The 22,004-nt window shown below is 40.8% G+C and overlaps 1 protein-coding gene across 15 annotated transcripts in view; it reads right to left on the reverse strand.

Moving 5' to 3' along the window:
* HECTD4 (HECT domain E3 ubiquitin protein ligase 4) overlaps positions 1–22,004 on the reverse strand; it is a 168,933-nt gene that overhangs the window by 25,382 nt on the left and 121,547 nt on the right. For all 15 annotated transcript variants that reach the window (XM_081546311.1, XM_081546304.1, XM_081546308.1 and 12 more), the window contains 15 exons: positions 21,347–21,529; positions 20,719–20,883; positions 20,153–20,322; positions 19,125–19,240; positions 15,846–15,949; positions 14,542–14,703; positions 14,274–14,422; positions 13,801–13,880; positions 11,141–11,304; positions 8,389–8,626; positions 7,479–7,615; positions 6,879–7,005; positions 4,910–5,047; positions 3,179–3,315; positions 1,101–1,261 (listed from right to left, as the gene is read on the reverse strand). In XM_081546311.1, the coding sequence (XP_081402437.1) occupies positions 1,101–1,261; positions 3,179–3,315; positions 4,910–5,047; positions 6,879–7,005; positions 7,479–7,615; positions 8,389–8,626; positions 11,141–11,304; positions 13,801–13,880; positions 14,274–14,422; positions 14,542–14,703; positions 15,846–15,949; positions 19,125–19,240; positions 20,153–20,322; positions 20,719–20,883; positions 21,347–21,529 (2,231 nt within the window). The remainder of the gene's footprint in view (positions 1–1,100; positions 1,262–3,178; positions 3,316–4,909; positions 5,048–6,878; positions 7,006–7,478; positions 7,616–8,388; positions 8,627–11,140; positions 11,305–13,800; positions 13,881–14,273; positions 14,423–14,541; positions 14,704–15,845; positions 15,950–19,124; positions 19,241–20,152; positions 20,323–20,718; positions 20,884–21,346; positions 21,530–22,004) is intronic.

Here is a 22,004-nt window from a genome sequence, read left to right on the forward strand (position 1 = left end):
TGCTGAAACACAGGCACGACACTGCCCGGTGGCATGCTGTGTGGCCCATTCTGGACCTAGGTGAAGCTAGTGCCAAGTACAGCCTATCTGGGTCTCGTGAATTTGACTGTCAAGTTGAAACTTCAGACCACCCACATGGGGTGATGAAATATCTGAGCGGAGATGGCAAGGAGGCAGCTGAATACGTGTATCTGGTGTTCCAAGGAGAGGTCTACGTTGTAGATAGACTCAAGCTGCTTCAAAACTGACAATAAAATGAGAAGTTATAATGTTAATGGAGGAATGGTATGAAAACAGTTCATGGAAACTTTTATCAGAGAGCTCCATTTACTATTATATTACTTGTGAGATTTTTATAACTGAAAGAAGGAATTCACAGGTGTATGTGAGGGAATTCTGCCAGATTTTTAGGAGTTAACCCATGGAGGGCAGCCACTCTCCTCTTAGAGACCCCCCACAGGGTGTTGGGCACAAAGCAGGGTTCAAGGATTTCATTGTCAGATTAACAAAAATGAGCTGGCTGTTCACACAGTGCCTGGACTCCTCTTAGCTGTCTCTCTCTCTTTTCCTGGCCATGTACCACATGGGATCTTAGCTCCCCGACCAGGGATCGAACCCACGCGCCTTGCACTGGAAGAGTCTTAACCACTGGACCACCTGGGAAGTTCCTAGGTGTCTCTTCTTGCCTTGCTTTAGTCTTTAGACGTTTTTCACACTCTTCAAATCTCCAGACGCCCTTCCATCACCCAATGACAGCCAAGCACCCATTGCTCAGGCCAGGAGACACTGGATCCTGCGCCTCTTCTTCCTAACCTACAATCTCACTGTTATCTTTACTAGCTGCCTCTGACTCGCTCAACTTTGAAAGAAACGTCTTCTTTGTCAACAATGAATAGCACATGTGACAAAACACTGTAAGTGGATTTCTGTGACCTGCTTAGAAAGAAGGGCTCAACTTTACCTATGCTTTTTTTAAAAAAAATTTTTGGCCACATCACATGACTTGTGGAATTTTAGTTCCCTGACCAGGGATTGATCCTGGGGCCTTGGCAGTGAAAGCGCTGAGTCCTAACCACTGGGCCATCAGGGAATTCCCTTACCTGTGAATTTGGAGGTTGGTATTGTCCAATGTGACGAGCCCATTGGTGGCAGTCCTTCTGTAGCCTGCGGGGGGCCTTTCCAACATATCAATAGGATACCAGTATCGGACCAGCACACCTTCACTTCGGAGGTACGTTTCTACCTGAACCAGTTCATTGACCTACAACAGAAAAAAGAAATGGCTACTTGTTTTTTCAGCACTGGTTTGTTTCCCACTTTTTAAAATACTTATGTATGTATATGTATAGGTACCAAACTTTTATAGAAGTAAATGCTAGTTTCATGTCATTTATTGAGTCTAAAATGATAGTTTCATGTCATTTATTGAGTCTAAAAGTCCAAAGACACCTGGATAATGTGTTTAGTTTCTTCATACCAGTTGGCAAATTTTTAAAAAATTGTTATTGGAGTATAGCTGCTTGAGAATTTTAATTGGTACAATAAATTAAAGAACTTCAATGTAACCATCAGTCAGAAATTTAAAGAGAATAGTGCTATATTTCTGTAACAGTTCAACATACATTGTTGCCAGGTAAAATTTATATTCATTGGTTTTATGTTAATTGTATAAAAGCAGAGATTAGTCTGATAGCTTTATTTTATTGCTAGTAATATAAAAAAAGTAAGCTCATGCATGTGCATTCTGGATTCCAATAGCAATGTAATCTTTCTTTGGGTTAGTCAATCAGTCATGTCTGACTCTTTGTGACCTCAAGGACTGTTGCCTGCCAGGCTCCTTTGTCCACGGGATTCTCCAGGCAAGAATACTGGAGTGGGTAGCCATTCCCTTCTTCAGGGGATCTTCCTGACCCAGGGATCAGACCTGGTCTCTCACATTTCAGACAGATTCTTTACCATCTGAGCCACCAGGGAAGCCCAATCTTTATTTAGGGATTACTATTACATTTAAAGTAATAACAAACAATACTATTACTTTTTAAAGAAATAATTCTGGTATTTCTTAAGTAGTCTGATTCCCTTTGTTTTAATCTTTATTTAGGGATTACTATTAAAACAAAGGGAATCAGACTACGTAAGAAATACCAGAATTATTACTTTTACAAATTTCTATTTTTGTAATTTTCCTGGCACACATTTCCATTGCTGAAATATATTGTCAGTTATATACTTTCTGATAACCAGAGTCAGAAGTTTGTATCAGAAGGGAGTGGGAGATATTACTGATGGAATTTTCTACTTGGAAGTTCACCTTAGTAAACCACCAGTCAATAGCTTCTCTTTAAAATGTCATGATTTAAATTATGGTCTGGTAAAATGGAGTCAGTTAAAGATGTAAAACCTTTCATTTCAAAGCATCAGTGATAACTAACATTATCTGTATCTGTAGACAGACAGATAACAAAGCTTATCTATGTGGTGATAGCTACTTCTTTATCTGTGACTTCTAGGCTTGATCTGTGTATTGTTTCTTCGCTTTTTACTGCATGGGAAGCATAAATGCAAGCACATACATGTAACCTAAGGATCACAGCCTTCAAACAGGACTCTGTTTTCAAAAGAAAGCTTTGGTAGGGCCCTTACTCTCTTCTATTCCTTCTCTCCTGCCACCTCCACCCCCTTGAGAGGGTTCTGCAAAGCCGAGAAGAAAACAACTGATCTAGTTTAATACACACATTTTATAGATGGGGAAGTCAAGGCTTGTGAGAACCAGTAACATGATGTGATCAACAAACTATTTCTTTGAATCTGTATAATAATTGTGACAATGATAGATCATCCATTCAACAAGGCCAACAGGAGAATTCTCCTTTAGAACTTGGTAGATATAAGGCAGGGGCAGACTGAACATGGCTGATGGAAAAAATCCCCAAAAAACCCGACAGTGGCAGTGTGGTCTGAAGTTTCTGACAGCACTGAAAGTTAACAGCTTACACTCTACCATCAGCTCTGATCTGGGCCCCTGAGAAAATCTTGGGCAAGTCATCTGACATGACAGCACTCAGTCTGGTTTCTTTATCCTGACTCTGAAGAGTAATCTATCTGTATAATCACTTTTTAAGGTACTCGGAGGCCTGGGCATGAAAGTCTCAGTGTATATAAAAGGCTTTTCACTCACTGAATCAACATCTAAGACAACTCCATGAAGCCCAAAGGTTTTCAGCATCCCTCGGATAGCAAATTTTGGCAGGGCAGTTCCAACAGTGCTGCTGGCTACGTTATTGCTGTCTGGAGAGCGGGTTACTACCGTGAGACCTGAGGAAGGTAGAGGGGAGAAAATTTTTCAGGAGCAAGTAGCATTAACATGTTGGGACCCTATATATTTTAGGGTACAAATAACTCTCCAGCATTTACCAATACCCTCAATTTAGTTATAGTCCCAAAGGAACACAGCTTAGTCTGGAAGATAATAAAACAAAGTGCTGTGAGAACTCTGGCAATTCAACAATAAAAAGACAAGCCAATTAAAAAACAGACAGAAAATCTGAATAACTATTTTTCCAAAGAGAAAAGATATGCATGAAAACATGTTCAACATCATTAGTTTTTAGAGAAATGCAAGCCAAAGCCACAGTGAGATACCACACTTCACATCCATTAAGGTGGCAATCATCAAAAGACAGATAATAGTAAGTGATGGCCAGGATGTAGAGAAATTGGAATCTTCATACGTGCTGATGGGAATGTAAAACAGTGTAATCACTTTGGAAAACCATCCGGCCGTTCCTCAAAAGGTTAAACATAAAATTATCATATGATCCAGCATCTCTACTCCTATATATATACCCAAGAATGAAAACACGCCCACACAAAAATGTGCACACAAATGTTGACAGCAGCATTATTCATGATGGCCAAAAGGTAGACACCACCTAAGTGCCCATCAATTGATGAATGGACAAACAAAATGGGGTATTATCCATACAACAGAATATTACTTTGCCATAAAAAGGAAGTACCAACATGAGCTACAACAAGGATGAATCCTGGAAAAGAATTCCATGTGAAAGAGGCCCGACACAAAAGACCACACATTGTATGATTCCATTTTTTATGAAATGTCCAGACTAGACAAATCTATAGAGATGGGGAAGTAGAAAGTAGATCGCTGGTTGCCGGGGGCTAGAAGGAAGCAGGAATGGGAGTCATGAGAGTACAGGATTCATTTCAGGGGATGAAAATGTTCTGGAATCAGAGGCAATGATTTGGAGGCTGCACAACTTTGTGAATATACTAAAACCACTGAAATGTATACTTTAAAAGGGTGATTTTATGGTATGTGAAGTCTCTCTCTCAAACAAAGAGGAATCAAAACAGAAAAGTAAATATATATGCCTGCCCCTGCCTATGAGGTTCTGATATTTTTGTGAAAATCTAATAATGAGTGGTTTTAGATTCTTTTTTGTGCTTTTCTGTATTTCTGTTTCCTCAAAATATGCAAGATTTTAAATCAAATGTATATATACCTTCTATAAAATTGTAAAAAGCACAGTACAACTACATATTCATGGTTCATATTAGCTGGGCAGCCAGGATTAAGCCTGAGAGGCCTATCTACAATCCTCCAGCCATGCCCCACTTCTGTCTTCAAGTGTTCTGTCTCACTCTGCTCATTCAAGAGGTTCTGGGAAAGTGTAAGAGGCCCCTATAGGCCAGACAAGCATCCAGTTTCCTCACCAGGGAGGCAAGGGCCTCACGAGGGAGAGCTCAGGAAAGCTCAAATCACTCAGAGTGAAGTGAGTCATCCTAGGAGAACCAGCAGCTGCCTGGCTCAAACTCATGTGTGGGAAAACTCAACTTCTCATTTCAGGGGAAGTTTGAAAGAGGAAGGAAAGGGGGGAAGCAAAACCTTTTCGAACTTTATCAATCGTGAACTTGTTTGCTTCATCTTTAATGTCTTCAATGGTGGGAAGATAAAGGTCTCTTGGGATGCCACCGTTCTCCTCGTAGAGGAATTCAACCGTTTGCCGGGCAATATCCACCATGCCTGAAAGACAGAACAGAACTGGTAACCCTCCAGAGAGCACACGATCTTCAGTCCAATCATGACACTGACTTGTACCTAGCATGAAGACAGAAGGGGAATTCATGGGATTAGGCAGCCTTTTGGGAATGGTAATTGTACAGTGTCTATCAAGTTTAAAATACTCAATGCCCTACTTCTAAGAAACTCTCAAATCTCTCCCACAGAAACACAAGCTCAAGTGTGTAAAGATACAGGGAACACTCCCTGTAGCACTGTTGGGAAGTATAACCAGAAAAAAAAATGGAAAGAATGAACATATTCACCTTAAAAATGATTGTACATTATTATGCAGTCATTTCATTTAAGTCAAGAGAACAAACTACAGGACAAATGGAGAGGAAGAAGAAAGTGAGGGTAGTGCTGTATTTTTTTCTTACTTTATACATTCTTGTACTGTGTTTGATTATTGCTACAACTGACACAGGTTGATTATTTAAGAGAGACGGACAGTTCCATCAACTTCGTCTATCCAGTACTGAAATTTGCTCTGTTCCTCTTTCTCAGTGGGAGAAAAAACAACAACCAAAACCCCCCAAAACACACACACACATACATACATACACACATACTTATACTGATTAGTCCTGGCACCAATCTGAGAAAAGGGCTTCCCTGGTGGCGCAGAGGGTAAAGCGTCTGCCTACAATGCGGGAGACCTGAGTTAGATCCCTGGGTTGGGAAGATCCCCTGGAGAAGGAAATGGCAACCCACTCCAGTACTCTTGCCTGAAAAATCCCATGGACAGAGAAGCCTGGTAGGGCTCGCCATGGGGTCGCCAAGAGTCGGACACGACTGGGCGACTTCAAGAGAGAATCTGAGAAAAAGGAATTACTCAGCTATCACTGGAAATCAGGGATTCAGTGTATTAGTTGGTCAAGAAAAAAGGTCTTTCGGTGGTTTTTCTCTGTATTTGTTCCTACTCTCAGTCAGGACAAAAGTTAAAAGAGAAAGAGCAAGTACTGTCTCCTTACATCATCTCTGACTGCCATGATGATGACAGAAAACCTGATCTGATGCTCCGAGGGAAGGGCGGCTGTGCCTCTTAGAAAATGGCATCTCTGCATCTCAAAAAGCAGGTGTTTCACAGATTAGAAAAAGCCTTAAAACAGCAATCAGCTATCTGCATTTAAGACTCACTAATAATTCACTGTCTGCAGTCAAACTGTGTTGTATTCTACGTGCCCAGTGGGCAAAAAATCTCACCATCATCGTTACTGTGACATTTATTTATTTTTGGTCAGACTACATGGCATGCAGGATCTCCAACCAGGGATTGAACCCGTGCCCCCTGCAGTGGAAGTGCAGAGTCCTAACCACTAGGCTTTCAGGGAAGTCCTATGGATGCTTACTATGTGCCAGAAACTGTTGTTAGGAGCTTTATCTGTGTCAGCTCTTTAATTTTTTGTACCATTATCGGTTCCATTTGAAAGATGAGGGAAGTCGAGAAAGGATAAGTAATTCTCCCAAGGTCATATAGCTGGTAATAGCACAGGCATGATGTCAGAGCCCAAGCTATTAACCACCAGGCCATCCAGCTTCCTAGTATAACAAGGCCAGCTTCATTCTAACAGCCCATAAACTCAAAATACTGAGCAGAACTGATAAGCAAAGAAAAGCCTGGCAAAGAAAGCAAAAGACCACAAAGTTCAGTAAAGGCCCAAGAAGAGGACACTATTAAGTCTGGCCCAACTTTAGATGAGCTCCCCTTTTCTGATTTAAACCCTGAGTTTCATGTAAACACAACTCTTCAAGCCATGAAGTGGGTTCCATAGGAAAACATAAAGCACCAGACCTAGTTGTAAAGCACCCTTTATCTGGTCCAGGCCTGATTTCCGCTCTGCTTCGTTGCGGAACCGTCTTCGGATAGTAGGAAAAACCTTGGTTTCCCAGGCTTTCACCAGCAGGGCGTAGTGGTCCTCCTGGAAGGAGAAGGCAAACGTGAATGGAGAAGGAACACCTTGTGTCCTTCCCTGACTTACTACGGCTTTCACCCCTGAGGTCTTCACCCACCTCAAATGCCAGTGGCAGAAACACACCGTGCAGATCACCAAACTAACTACACCCTCAGAGGCCAGGGGAGGCAACAGCTGGCTTGGGGTGAGCTCTTCCTTTCTCTCTAAAGCCATATAACACTTCACATGATCCCAAACTTCACTGCTGAATTACCATCAAAGTACTTCTTTCTCCAACATCTGGATTGCTCCTGGGCCATGGAGCCAAACAGATACAGCTATTGATACGTGGTTTAGAAAAAGGAATACCCCAATTACTGTCCAAACACAATGATATAACTGAAAGCGTCAAGACTTCAGTTTTGCATGCTCAGATCAAAATATTCCTCGTGGCTTCTCTTCATTACCAGGGAGCTAAGCGACTGCTGTGGGGCTCTTACCTGTGGGATGTCATCGTCATCATCATCATCACTTTCGTCATCTGCAATGGGGGGTGGGTGGGGGTCTGGGCCGGAGGTGATGAAATTCTCATAGCTGAGCTCCACTTTATAATGACAGGAAGTGTCACTATCATATTCTATAACAAAGCACAGTGACAGTGAATTCTAGGCAAAGGCATATGAACTCATCCATGGACAGACCAGATTCTCTTAATTTGTGAGATATGAAGACTCTTAGTTCTTGGAGGAATTTTAAATAACAGAGTCAAGGAATAACTAATTGTCTACAATTTCCTTCAATCATAAAATAGTTTATATGGATATAATTCATTCAACTCAAAGATGACTTTGGATGGTTCTTCAACAAGATAAAGAATTAAACAGACTCTTAAAACAATTTTCAAACCAATATCCCAAGGGCCAAATATGGCTGCAGACATCTCATTTCTTGAAGCTCATTTTTATTCAATCTTATTATGAAACTTTTCAAATAATCAGGAATGTTTTTAGTGCACACCTACACATCTACCACTTAGATTCCACAATTAACATTTTATTATTCTTTGACGGCTTCCATTTTAAATCATTTTAAAAATGATTAACATTTAAAATTAGGAGATTTTATATAAAATTCTGTGGTTCTTAGCTGTCTCATAAAAAGTGGACAATCTTTCAGGCCTGCTTTTCCATGTGGCAATATTCTGTTGGTTCTGAGTAGCAGCAGCAGACTTCCTCTATGTGGGGGATGGACTCTCCTGACCACCAGGCTTCCTCCTGGCTCCCTATTTTATCTGGGCCTATTACCCCATTACCAGTGGGCACTGGAGTATGTTCAAGCTAAATGGATTTACGGAATTAACAGCATTCACATTTCCAGGAAGCAGATGGACCTTGAGGGGAGGCAGCTTACGTTGCTGAGCAGTGGCCACGGCAGCAATTCGGCATGGTGGCCCGTGAGTGCCCGGGTCTGATGCAATACTGGTGCCAGCATCGTTATCACTGTCAGAGGCCATGGCAAAGGGCAGGGCCTCGAAGTTAGCGCTGATTTCCTCAGCCAGGTCAGTGCACAGGTCGGCAGCGTTGCGGTGGGCCTGCCCTTCAGCGTAGGCAAATGGGCGGGAGCCAAAGTTAGCATGAGTCTTGGTGTTCTGGAAAGGAAACCAAAGGACTTGAAAGGAGTTAGGTTACTTATGTGTTCATTTTTAACACCTCCAAGTGGACTTCATTCACTGTCCCCAGCTATGGAGAGTCTGTGATCCTGGCAGAGGGGCTGGTACACCTATAGACCCTGGTGCTTTGAGCTTGGCAGGCCGCCCTGACCCTCACTTCACACTCATGCTCTTTGCTAATTCAAGCTCAGTGACCTTTCTTGTTTCCAACACTGTTCCTTTCCACCTGACGTCACTGCACATGCCATTGCCTTCACCTGCAACATTCTTTCCCCAAATTTTGTCCATTTAAACCGGTTAAAATTCCATATCTGGCTCAAACATCACTTCTTCAGGGTAATACGGATGTGACCAAATTGGCTTGGTACTTGCTTCCCTAAAGTCTACGATTTTCAATCATTTTGTGACGATTAATTTTATACACTGACTTGACCAGCCACAGGGTGCCAGATTAAGCATTGTTATTGCTGGTGTGTCTGTGAGATTAACATTTGAATTGGTGGACACAGTAGGTCCCCAATGTGAGTGGGCACTATCCAATCCATTGAGGGTCTGAATAAAACAAGAGGTGGAGGAAGGAGGAATTCAACCCTTTTCCCTTTACCTCTGCTTGAGTTAGGATATCTCACTCCGTCTTCTCTTTTCTCTTGCTATTGGACTGAGACTGAATCAAGCCATGCCTCTCCTGGGTCTCCGGCGTGCAGACGGCAGTTCATGAGACTTGTCAGTCTCCACAGTAACATGAGCCAATTCCTCAGAAGAAATCTCCTCTCCCACCTCTTTCTACATACACACACATTCTTTCTTTTTCATACACACACACACACACACACACACACACATATCCTATTGCTTTTGTTTCTCTGGAGAACCTTGACCAATGCCTAGTGTTTATTAGTTTGTGATTATACACATACACCGGAGAAGGCAATGGCACCCCACTCCAGTACTCTTGCCTGGAAAATCCCATGGACGGAGGAGCCTGGTGGGCTACAGTCCATGGGGTCGCTAAGAGTCGGACGACTGAGTGACTTCACTTTCACTTTTCCCTTTCATGCACTGGAGAAGGAAACGGCAACCCACTCCAGTATTCTTGCCTGGAGAATCCCAGGGACGGTGGAGCCTGGTGGGCTGCCGTCTATGGGGTCGCACAGAGTCGGACACGACTGAAGCGACTTAGCAGCAGCAGCAGCAGCATACACATACACACACACACACACATATATATGTGAACGTTTGACTAGTACCTGACTCCTCCAACTGGATTTAATTGCACAAAGACCATATCTTTTTTGTTCATTGTTATTGTATGTCCAGAGCTTAGCATAGTACTTGAGATATAGCACTCAATATAGGTGATCAATAAATAAATATTTATTGAATGAATAGAACAGGCTGCCTAAATTATTGACACCTTTAATCAATTCACTGAAGAAAGAGAAAAGATGCTATCAGAGATGTGGTACAGGGCCACATCCTACAAGATCTAAGTCATTCTAAGATTTGGGCTTTCACAATATGCGACACAGGATGTCACTGACCTGAAAGCAGAAGAGTAACATGACCTAACCTACATTTTTAAGGGATCACTGTAGCTGCTATGTTGAAAAGACATGTAAAAGGGCAGGAACTCAGGGGATGGGAGGACAGGGAAATAGAGGAATACTGTAACATGCTACCCAGAAGGTGAGGGTGGCTGGGCCATCTACTAAGTGGTCAGATTCTGGATACATTTTGAAGGTGAGTCAACAAGGTTTGCTGACAGACTGGCTGTGGAGTGGGAAGAAGAAGAGGAGTCAAGAAAGAGGTCAAGGGTTTTGGCCTTAGCGACTGGAAGGATGGAGCTGACACTTCCTGAGACAAGGCAGGCTAGGGAAGAAGCAGGCTGGGGGTGGGGCAGAGTTAGGCTCAGTTTTAGACATGTTAACTTTGACATGCCAGCGGAATATCTCTTTCTAAATGTTGTCTAGGCTGCTGAATATTTGTGTCTAGAATTTAGGGTGAGATCTGGACTGGATATAAGGATGTGGGAGCTACCAGCATGTAGTAAGTAGTAATGTCCCATAGAATATTAGTTGTTTATAGGTACCTGCTCCTTAAAAACAAGAGTTCCATGATTAAGTTTATGTGTAGGGATGCTGGGTTAAATAAAGTTTAATTTTGAAATCTTTACTGAGGGATACCTCGAGGTTTTGGCATACTAAAGCAATCCAAGAGGGTTATGTTCCAAACTTATTTAACCACAGGCTTCTTCTACTGGCACTGGAAGAACACCAGTGTCCCTTGCCTTGTTGTTTAGGAAAGATGGCCAAAAGGAGGTCAAAGCATTTAAGCACTCAGATTCCATGCAAAGGAAGGACCCACTTGAGGTTCCGTCATCAGGTACCACATACTATGTCAACCAGGCCACGTCTAGCGTCTTTAATTTTTCCATTCCCGATGGAACAAACTGCTGAGGAGAATTTGGTTTTCATTTCCAACAAGATAACCTGCCTTTTTCTGAATATGAACCACCGGCCACATCCCACCCGAGACATCTTCGAGATATGGTGAGAGGCGCTGCCCGCAGTATGTGAAGTACACACGGCCCTTGGCAGGCTGCCCAGGTGGAGGAGGCGTCCCCTCGGTTCTCTCCCAGCCAATCCCTGCCACGTCACCTAGGGCAGAAGGAGACAACACTTTTTTTTTTTTCCTTTTTATTGGCTATTAAATTTCCAATATGTAATCAGCATGTGGTCACATACCATTGACTATCATAGTTTTTATTTATTCATGCCATCAGTTACAGTTGAAAAAGACATGGAATACCTTGTATTGGGTTGGCCAAAACATTCATTTGGGTTTTTCCATAACATCTTACAGAAAAACACAAAGGAACTTTTGGCCAACCCAATATTTAGATATATATAAAGTAACATAGCTTCCCTGGTGATTCAAACAGTAAAGAATCCATCTGCAATGCAGGAGACCCGGGTTTGACTCCTGGGTCGGGAAGATCCCCTCGAGAAGGGAATGGCTACCCATGCCAGTATTCTGGCCTGGAGAATCCCATGGACAGAGGAGCCTGGCAGGCTGCAGTCTAGGGGGCCAAAAGAATCAGAAGACTGAGCCACTAACACTCACTCACTCAAAGTAACACAACAGAAATAAACAATGTTAAAAAGAGAAGTCAGAAACTGTTCAAAAGAACAAAAATAGTAGTGTCTACATAGTTACATAATTACACATGAAATTTAACCTTTATTTTCCAGGCAGCTAAGACAAAAAGGAAAAATATTGGATATGATTTTTTAATAGAGGAATGCAAGTTTTTCTCTTTTGACACGTACAAGATTGCTTATGAATAAAGGTAAGTAAGGTAGTATTTTCTCAGCAAGTTTGCAGACGACTTAGAAAGGGTCTAAAAAATATAATTTAAAACTCTACCTACAATGTAAGCTAAACATACATCATTAACTCATATTATGACTCCTTATTTATATTTATTTAAGGCATTTTTCAGGAAGTGAAGATAATACAAGCTAAGCTGCTTTCTGATGAGGTGACTAGATACCGGGATGAACTTAGAGAACCAAGGGGACCATGCCCACCACATCAGCACTACTATAGGCTGCCTCGGGCAAGCTGCTAGTGCATGCAGCTTTACAATTAACCCGTTGTCGTAAACTCTCCAGTGAGTGCATGAAGTTCTGTGATTCTGTTTTTGATCAGTCTCACATGCTTTCTTTTTTTTTTTTTTGGCTGCACTGCATGGCTTTCAGGATCTTAGTTCTCCAACCAGGGATCGAACCAGTGCCCTCAGAAATGAAAGCGTGGAGTCTTAACCACTGGGAATTTCCAGTCTCATATGCTTTTGATAGAACTAGACTGGGCTTCCCAATGGCTGGGGACTTGTCATTGTTCACCATGGCATCTGCAGGGCCTAGAAGAGGGCTCAACACATAGGAGACACTCCAAGAGTATCTGTTAATGAACAGACACTGAAGGTGTTGGTACCAAGGCTGGTTGGGATCCTGTTATTAAAAGTAGGTTCTTAATTCCTAGTACCACACAGACACATTTCTCTAAGGAAAAGTGTAGGTAGCTTGTTTGCTTGAGGTCTGATCCAAAATTTTCTCAAAAACTAAAGTATGATCAAACAAAACAATCAATTGTAATAAACAAATAAACCACCTAACTACGGGTCCCCTGCTCTCTCTTTGTGCTTAAAGCACTTAAGTAATCAGCAGGTTACAGAGTTCTTCTCCATAGAGAGAGAGAAAACCTGCTAGGAAGTAACTTTCCAAGGCATAACTTGACCACAACTGAAAATATCATGCTCACTGGTAAAGTAAAATTTAATAAGCAGCTCCCTCAAGGATAAGTGATGACCAAATTACCCCCCAGACAGCTACAAGAAGTTATCCATCCAGTTCAGTGACTCAGGAATCTAAGCATCTCAGATCATCTATCACATTTAATAATTTCAAGTTTCATCAGAGATGATGCTAAGATGTACTGTTTGAAAAAAAGTCACCAACACTTTTGGCTGCTTCTAATGTCAAGAGGACAATGTCTGTATTATGCTACTTCTGGAGCAGTTAGGACTACTCCTCTACTATTACCAATCAAGTTATTATATGGAGGCTTAAAAAGACGAGGGGAAAGATTTTCTCTTTTTTGAACTGGCTATGTGACTGAAACACCTGGGCAGAAGATCTGCTGAAGATGGACTGGATGTTTAGGCCACTGAGAGCAAAGTCTATAGCACATTGTCTTACCTACTGATAATGGATTTCTTGAGTGCTTCAAGGCGACTGGTAGGGGTGGGGTTTTTTTTTTTGAAGCTATTTATATGTTTATTAATGAAAAGCTAATTAAAGATCAAACTTCAAAGAAAAGCAAAATCTCAGATTTTTCTAATGATGGAGGAATGACATTTAATGTGACTCCTAACTCATCAATGGAGGCTTTAATGACAACAGTGCCTCATAAAATGATAGGTTCAGTGTAAACTAGGGGACAGCAATGACAAGTATTTCATTTTCACTAGAAGACAGTGTCCATTTCCAGTTGCTGAATTTCATTAATTTTGACCTATTCTGACCCAAACCTGGGAACAACAGAAATAGACACGGTGCAAAAAAAAAAAAAAATCCTCCCACCATACTCACCAGGAGAGAGAGTCACGTCTAAGCGAACACTCTTCCACTGTAATAAACTGGAGCCGTTGTAATGCACGGCTCGGCCATTGCTATTGAAAAAAAAAACAAGGAACAGTCAGAGACAAGGCTAATGGGCCAACACAGAGGAAGGTAAGCAGTGAATGGGTGGAGGAGTTTCAGTAGCAGGAGAGTAACTAGAAGACAAATCCTAAGAGCTCTTCTCTTTCATTGAACATGAGTATATTTCCAGCTGGTATTTTCTATATTTTTTAGGGTAGAGACTGTAATTATATTACTATAGTTTCAAAATACCCACATCCATGTTGGGTTTTCTTTTTTTTTTGGCCACACTGCATGGCATCTTAGTTCCCTGACCAGAGATTGAACCCATGCCCCCTGTAGTGGAAGCACAGAGTCTTAACCACTGGATAGCCAGGGAAGTCCCTATTTTTTTTTAGGTAACAGTGATGGCAGCCACTTACTTATGGAAAAGGCAGGTGCCCACTGGATTAGTCCACGCCCCGTCTCTTTTCTCTGCTTCTGTAGCAAAGCCAAAGGAAACTATTGGTCCAGTATCATCATCTGTATCTCCATAGGAAACAATTTCAATTTCCCAGTAGAAAGACGGGGCCTGAAGAAACACCGGGAGTGGGCAGACAATCAGAGGGCTCATCATGGGCCCTTGAACTTCCTCTTTCTCTCACATTTGAAGGACAGAGGCAGAAGACAAAGGGTCCTGTGATTTCTCACCTGAACGGGCAGTGGTGAGGTGGCGTAGATAAATGTGCCCCGGGGCAGACCGCCCCCCGCACTGGGATCTGCTAGGAAGGTGACAGAAGTGAGGTGCGAGGAGAACATGCAGGCTCGGACAGGTGGAAACACTCGTGAGGGGCTCCATGTAATCTCTTTGGGCTGCATTGGGGAAAAACACCCTCATTCAATAGCATTGTGAACACAAAATGGAGATGTTGAGATTTCAAGTGACATTTTTTCTCTTATATATTTTTAACTTTCTTATTTTGAAATGATTTCGAATCTACAGAAAAATTATACGAATACAGCAATTTTTGTATACTCTTACCTAGATGCACTGTTTTTTGAGATAAAATTCACATAACATACAACTTGCCCACTTAAAGTGTACAGTTCAATGGATTTTAGTATATTCACAGAATTCTACAACCATTACCACAAACTAATTTTAGAACGTTTTTGTCTTCCTTAAAAGAAACTGTACCCATTAGAAGTTAATTCCCATCCCTCTCTCTTCCCAGTCCCTGGTAACCACCTCTATGCTCTCTGTCTCTATGGATTTGCTGGTTCTGGACATTACAAGGAATGGAATCATACAGTATGTGGCCTCTTGTGACTGGCTTCCTTCACTTAGCATAATTCTAGGTTTATCCATACTGCAGCACATATTAGCACACCACTACTTTTTAAGGCTGATAATATTCCATTGTATGAATATACCCATTTTATGCATTCATTCGTCAGTTGATGGACATTTAGGTTGTTTCTACTTTTTGGCTATTATGACTAGTGCTACGAAGAACATTCACAGATATGCCAATATTGGACATTTTTGCCTCTTTTGATTTTGCCCCCCTAGTGAAATTTGTTTTTTCCCTGTGAGTCTGCTTTTTTATTTGTTTTATTCACTAGTTTGTTGTAGTTTTTAGATTTCATGTATAAGTAATATCACACAGTAATTGTCTTTCTCTGTGCCACCTTTGCTTTTTAACCACTCTATGTATACTTACTAGTATTATTACAAGATGAACTACAGACCTAAAATTTTGAAAAAGTTTTCTTTTTTGTTATTGATAATGCAGAATTATTTACAGACTGCCGAGTTCTGCTCCTCTGCTGTAATCTTTCAATATTCGGAATGGCAAGTTGATGTGCTTTGACATCCAGAGATGAGAGCATGTCACTGCAGAGCTTACACCTCCAAATGGCTCTGCAAACACCCCTTCTAAAATCATGAACGTGCTGCCTGGCATTCTGTAATTCCCTCATGCTGTGTGCTGCAGACACGGCAGAGGGCTCACCTGTCTCCGGTCAGCCTGCAGCGGAGGCGGTGGGGGCCTAGCACAGTCCCGGTAGAGCATCCTCAGCCGTTCACACTGCACTTCCACAACTGCCAGCCGCTCTCCTGGAGGGGGAGATGTCAAAGACGTGGAAATAAGTCCTACAACTCCCGAGAGGGCTCCAACTCTTTTGGAGTTGGACCCGAGCAATGAAATACAGAGATTATTCAAATTCTTACAAAGAGCAAACGCCCTGAGACATCTTTGTCTCCTATGTGTAGCTCAGCAACAAAGCAATGCAGTCAAGTGCACGGGCCCTGAGGCTGGGCTGCCTGGATCCAGAATCTGGTTCCATTATTTGATATTTACCATCTCACTGCCAACACGGGGGTAATAACAGTACCTGTGCCTCACAAGGTGGTTGTGAGGATGAGACAATGCAAGTTAAAGCCTTTAGCCAAGTCCCTGACACAGGGCCAACACTCAATAAATGAAAGCTATTGTTATCATTTAATGAATGAAAACTATTATTTTTATCATCTAAATTGATTTTTTAAAAGACTATAACCTGCTGAACATCTCCCATGAGCAAAGCACAGGGCCAGATGTTGGAAAATGGAAAGTTAATATAAGCTGAAGTCCCTAATCTGGGAGGAGAGATAAGACATGTATATGCACACATGCATATGACAAAGAACATAGTGCAAGGCTGAAGTGTGTTATTATGTGACATTAGACACAAACATGGGCAAAGATGAGAGACAAACCAAAGAGGGAAACATTACAATGGCCAAGTCTGTGGCTTAATTCATTCCAGATGAAGTAAAATAATAATAGGAATTCATTGAAAAAATTTTCACTTTAGAGAATCAATGTATTATTGCTTATAAATTCTATAACACATTCATTTATGAAATTAAAAAACCTTGATACATTAAAAAATAAAAATCAAAGAACTCTTTCTCTTCTACACACTACTTAGAATCTCATGTAGTAAGCAGCATTTCTTTTGAGCACAGACTCTAATTCTCTAGTAGGCTATAAGAACCCATTGCTGTGTTGGAAAGTAACCAGACATAGTTTTTCTTTTTTTAATACAGGTAAATCAGCAAACTTAGATACCTACTTTAAACCTTAAAATCCTTTCTGGTAATCCAATATGTGAGTTATTAAGGACTGTTAAATTTGACATGGATTTCCCTGGTGGCTCAGATAGTAAAAAATCTGCCTGCAATGCAGGAGACCCAGGTTCGATCCCTGGGTCGGGAAGATTCCCTGGAGAAGGGAATGGCAACCCACTCCAGTATTTTTGCCTGGAGAATTCCATGGACAGAGGGGCCTACTGGGCTACAGTCCATGGGGTGGTAAAGAGTCAGACACAACGGAGCAACTAACACTTTCACTTTCTTGACGTAGGACACTATTTTAGAATATAAATTGCTGTGTATAAGCTCATAGTCTTCTCTTTTGTAGCAATTAATAAGAACTTCTCATATGTTTCTCTCAACTCTTTGTTTCTATAGGGTTCTTTTCCACAGGGGAAAATAATGGGTTAGATGGGTTATCATTAAAGCCATTTGCTCTAAATTATTATGATTCCTGGCATATACATTAAGTACCAAAGTTAATTTCACAGAGTAATATAAAATGTATTCTATTTTATCCTATAAAATGTATAAAAGAGACCCAGAATGAGTCCTAGAGAAAAGCAAGTGATTCATTCAGAAGGTTATATGTTTGCTAAAATCAGTCAAATAAGTCTTAGGATGCAACCTAAGCCAAGAATATTAAAAAAGCAGAAGTAGGGAACTACCTATGACACATACAAAATTAAATAATGAGCAAGTGTTTAGCCACAAGTAATTTCACTTGAGAAGCCGAGCAAGCAAGCTCCTTTTCTTTTGTTCTTGCTGTCTCTTTTGGGGGGATCTCTCTGAGGGTTCTTAATGGTTGCTGGCCCTAGACAGCTGTGCTTATTAAGGGAAGGAGATTTGAGAAGTAAAACAGATATAAAATGAAGATGAATTAAAAAGCAAAAACAAGCCAAAAGAAATCACTATCACATGAAAAAGGACAAAAATTTAAGGACAGAAAAAATTAGAGAGTTAACAGAAAAAAAGCAAATAGCATGAGAGATAGTAAATATAGGTAACAAAAATGACCAATAAAATAGATAAGATTAAAACCATTAAGGGAGGTAAAGATATCCATTTTTTCCTTAATTTATGAAAACACTAGTACAAGAGCATTGGAGAAATGCTAATCTAATTGTGAACAATCATATTTAGAGTCCAACTATATCCTTGAGGATAAAGGGTAATTTTTCACTCAGAAAAACCCAGGCCAACCATCAATGAACAAGAAATTCAAAAACAAAAGAACATATTAAATGACACCATAGGATATACAAAATCCAGACTATGGGAAACTCTTCAACAATTAAGGTGTAAGGGGAAAAAAGATACTGAGAGGAATCTGTATTTTAAAAGCGATTTAAAAGACAACAAGGAATTACAATGGATGAACTTTAATTGGATTCTGACTCAAATAAACAAACGTAAAAACAAGTATGACTTTGAGAAAATTAGAAAGTTGAACACTGACTAGATATTAAATAATATTAAATTATTGTAAATTTTTTACATGTGAAAATAATATTGTGGTTTATTTTAAGAGTCCTTATTGAGATACACACTAAAATATTTACAGATAAATAAAAGGAATATCTAAAAATATGCTTAAAAATAATCCAGGAGGGTGCAGTGTAGAAGAAACAAGATTGGTTATGAGTTGATAACTGTTGAAACTATATGATGGAAACATGAGGGTTCATTATACAAAAATAGTCTATTTTTGTATTTGTTTGAACTTTTCCATAAACACACATATAGACACACAGAAACACAAACACACAAAGACAGATGTTAGTGCAAATTTCTGGACTCTGAATTCACATGTGGCCAATGACAATAGTCAGAAAGTATCCATAGCCCTAAGGGAAGGTCACAAAGAATTCTAATACAGAAATGAAACCCACTTATTAATATGAATGGGGCAAAGAAAATACTCTGACATCATAGTCCTAAAGTTACACTGAAAAATGCTGACTTCCTAGTTGGCATATACTGAAGCTTTTTATTTACATTTGCAGATTTGAAAAGAAAGTCAGTCATATAAGTGCTGTGTCTAGAGCTTAGCTGTTGGAGGTGTATGTGGAAACAGTCAATATTCCATTCCAAATTGTCAGTGTGCTAACAAACCTTGACACAAAGGGTAGAAAGGAAAGCAACGGGTACTTACCAGCACTGCATTCCTGGGCTACTAGGTTAAGAACTTCAACAGCTGCTGGACACTGCTGTATGAATTCTTCACAAAATAAGCTGTCTTCTAAAAGCTGGGCCATGACCAGGCATGCTCTTAATGTTAAAAGATTTACAATATTTCAAAGTCATCAATGGTCATTCTCTAAAAAGCCAACTGTGAAAAACATTTCAACCAATTTTATCCCCTAATTTAAATAAGGTTCCAACTCTCCATTTCTCTTGCTTTTTTACTGAGCTGCATTGGTTTGAATATATGTAACCAGCTTCTCTTTTCCCGCACAGTAACTGCTGACACTGCATGGACAATTGGAAAAGGGGGAAACGGTTGTCATCTCCCTACATGAAGACACAAAGTGCCAGCTACGAAATAAGCACCATCTCCTAATACCTTTTCCTAAACTGTGCTCCGTGGGCAACATTAATGTTCTGGGAACAAGAGGGATCCGAACGCTTGGGAAATCTGTATACTGATCTCTCTCACTGGATTCAAAACATATATTAGAACTTTCTGGCAAGTTTCATTGTCAAAAGAAACTTGTTGCTGTTGTTTAATTGTAAATAAATGTATTTTCTTTCCAATTCTGACACTTGTGAGCATTCCCTAATTTTCTCCTTAGCAGTTTGGAAAGTGACAGACCAGATAGGTACTGATGTGGTCTGAGCTATTTAAAAAAAGGCCAAGTGACAGAAGACTTCCTGTGACAGAACAAAGTTCTTTGACCAAAGCAAATCAGTGGGGTCTATGCATGCACTCCATATACCAGTCACATTTTGATTGTTTATTTCCTTAGGGGAACAGCTAAAGTTTATTTCAAAGCACAGAAGTTGAGGAATGCAACAAAAACTATAGTAAACACAGCACAAGAGGATGGTTTCTGTTACTCAGTTTGGCATGAAGTTCATGCTGTGGACTCAGTAAACCTGGCACAGAGAGTCCCATGGAGGACCCCTGTCTCTCTGGCCTGTACCACCTCAGCACATTAGGGGTCTCTGGAGGGCGCTCACCTTGTTCTTATTTCAGCCAGGAGCCGAACGACTGCCATCACAGGAGCTGACCCATCTCCTGTTGCAGGAAGTGAGGTATGAATAGAGAGACTTCCCTCCTGAGGAAGCAACATGGACTGGACTGCCTGTACTACCTTCTCAGTAATGGACAGTTTATGAAGAGGCAATGCCTGATGGCGGTGGCGGGGGGTGGGCATGGCAAAAAGTTAAATTCAAGTAGTTAGTTTATAAGAAATGAGGGTGTTATTATCATCTGGAGTTAATTCTCAAAATTTCAATTAAAAAAAAAATCACCATACAGAAAATAGCAAGCTATACCAAAACAATTAAACATACAATATATTGTGGAATATTCCTCATCAAAGAAATGAATTTGGTCATGTAGGTAAAAATCTTCACATCAACGTTACTATTAAATAATTACACCCAATATGTAAATACGCATCATAAGTAAAATTTAAGAAAATCAAGTATTTGTGCTCTGGACTGTGCACATGCATATTATTCATTACGGGATGGTTACCATTTGCAGTGACATTTGAGGATACATTCAAAAATCACCTTACCTCTGATCTTGGAACACAAAGTCTAGACAATGGAATAGTCAGTGTGTCTGATGCTTGCGAAGTCTTTCTACAGTCTATGGGTGGGAATCTGACTGTAGCTATACCTTCCTGTTCGTTGATAGAAGCCACCACTCCGATGCTTCCTGATATTCCTCTTCCTAAAACCTAGAGACACAGATGGGTTAGCACTACCTACCAGCTCTGATGGTGCGAGCAGCGATCTGATGTGACAAGTGGGAGGAGTAAATCTACAGCTGTCGTTATCGGCATTACACCAATAGGTTCTTATAATGCAGAGGCCAAGCCCTGAATGTGAATTAAAATAATAGGTTCTAAAATCTTATATCAAGGTGATCACAGTATGAAGCAAATTCAAGCCTTCAATTCTAAAACACTGCCAATATTAACACCACCATAGGACACAAGAGTTGTAGCTACTGTGCAGTACTGTACTGATGTCTGAATAATCTGCAGTACTGTGTGGATGAGAAGCCACTTGTTTCTTAGCTTGAAAAAACAAGAATTTTTGTCCAACTGGGTGGATGATATTTGTCTTACAGTTGATTGATGAATCAATGGACTTATACACAAGGGAAAGAGATGACTTAGGAAAATGGTGGCTGGTTACCTGGACCTCAGACCCAATCTTGATTGTCTCTTTGAAGCCTCCAAGTGCACACAGTGCAGCCACAGCCTGGCGGGCAATTCTCTGAAGTTTGGCGAGCTTTCTGCCACTACTGCTGCCATTTTCCAGAATGCTTTCTGCATATTTCCCCAACTGTGGAATGTACATCAGCGCACGAGACAGAACCTAAACATGTGAAGCAGCCCACATGGCAGGAGTTAGAACTTCGGTCATTTTGATAGTAAGGGTGGTGCAGTGTCGACAACAGGGCCTGGGGCCCCCGGACTAAAGGAACTCTGGACACAGGAAGGGTACAGTAATGAGCAGGTATGACCACTGATGTTCTTGCCATATTGGTCTTATGTAATTGGACAGAACTGGAAATGCACAACCTTGAAATATGAGCAAATCAAACATAGTTTAAAAAAAAAAACCCTAAAATAAAGCCAAAAATTTATCTGAAGAAAGACCATAACAGCATACCACCTACTTCGCAATACCCAATTATCTTTAGGATGTGTTATAGGTGTTCACAAGATGAATGACTGGGAATAGGGAAACTGATGACCAAAGTCTAGTTTTTGGGAGACTGGACTAGTTTGTCAAGATGAATTACTGAAGAGCTCAGAGTATAAATCTGACAGAGGCCTCCTTAATACTC

Source organism: Giraffa tippelskirchi, chromosome 11, assembly GCF_054371585.1.
Source record: "Giraffa tippelskirchi isolate mGirTip1 chromosome 11, T2T-mGirTip1v1.2.pri, whole genome shotgun sequence".
Lineage (NCBI taxonomy): Eukaryota > Metazoa > Chordata > Mammalia > Artiodactyla > Giraffidae > Giraffa > Giraffa tippelskirchi.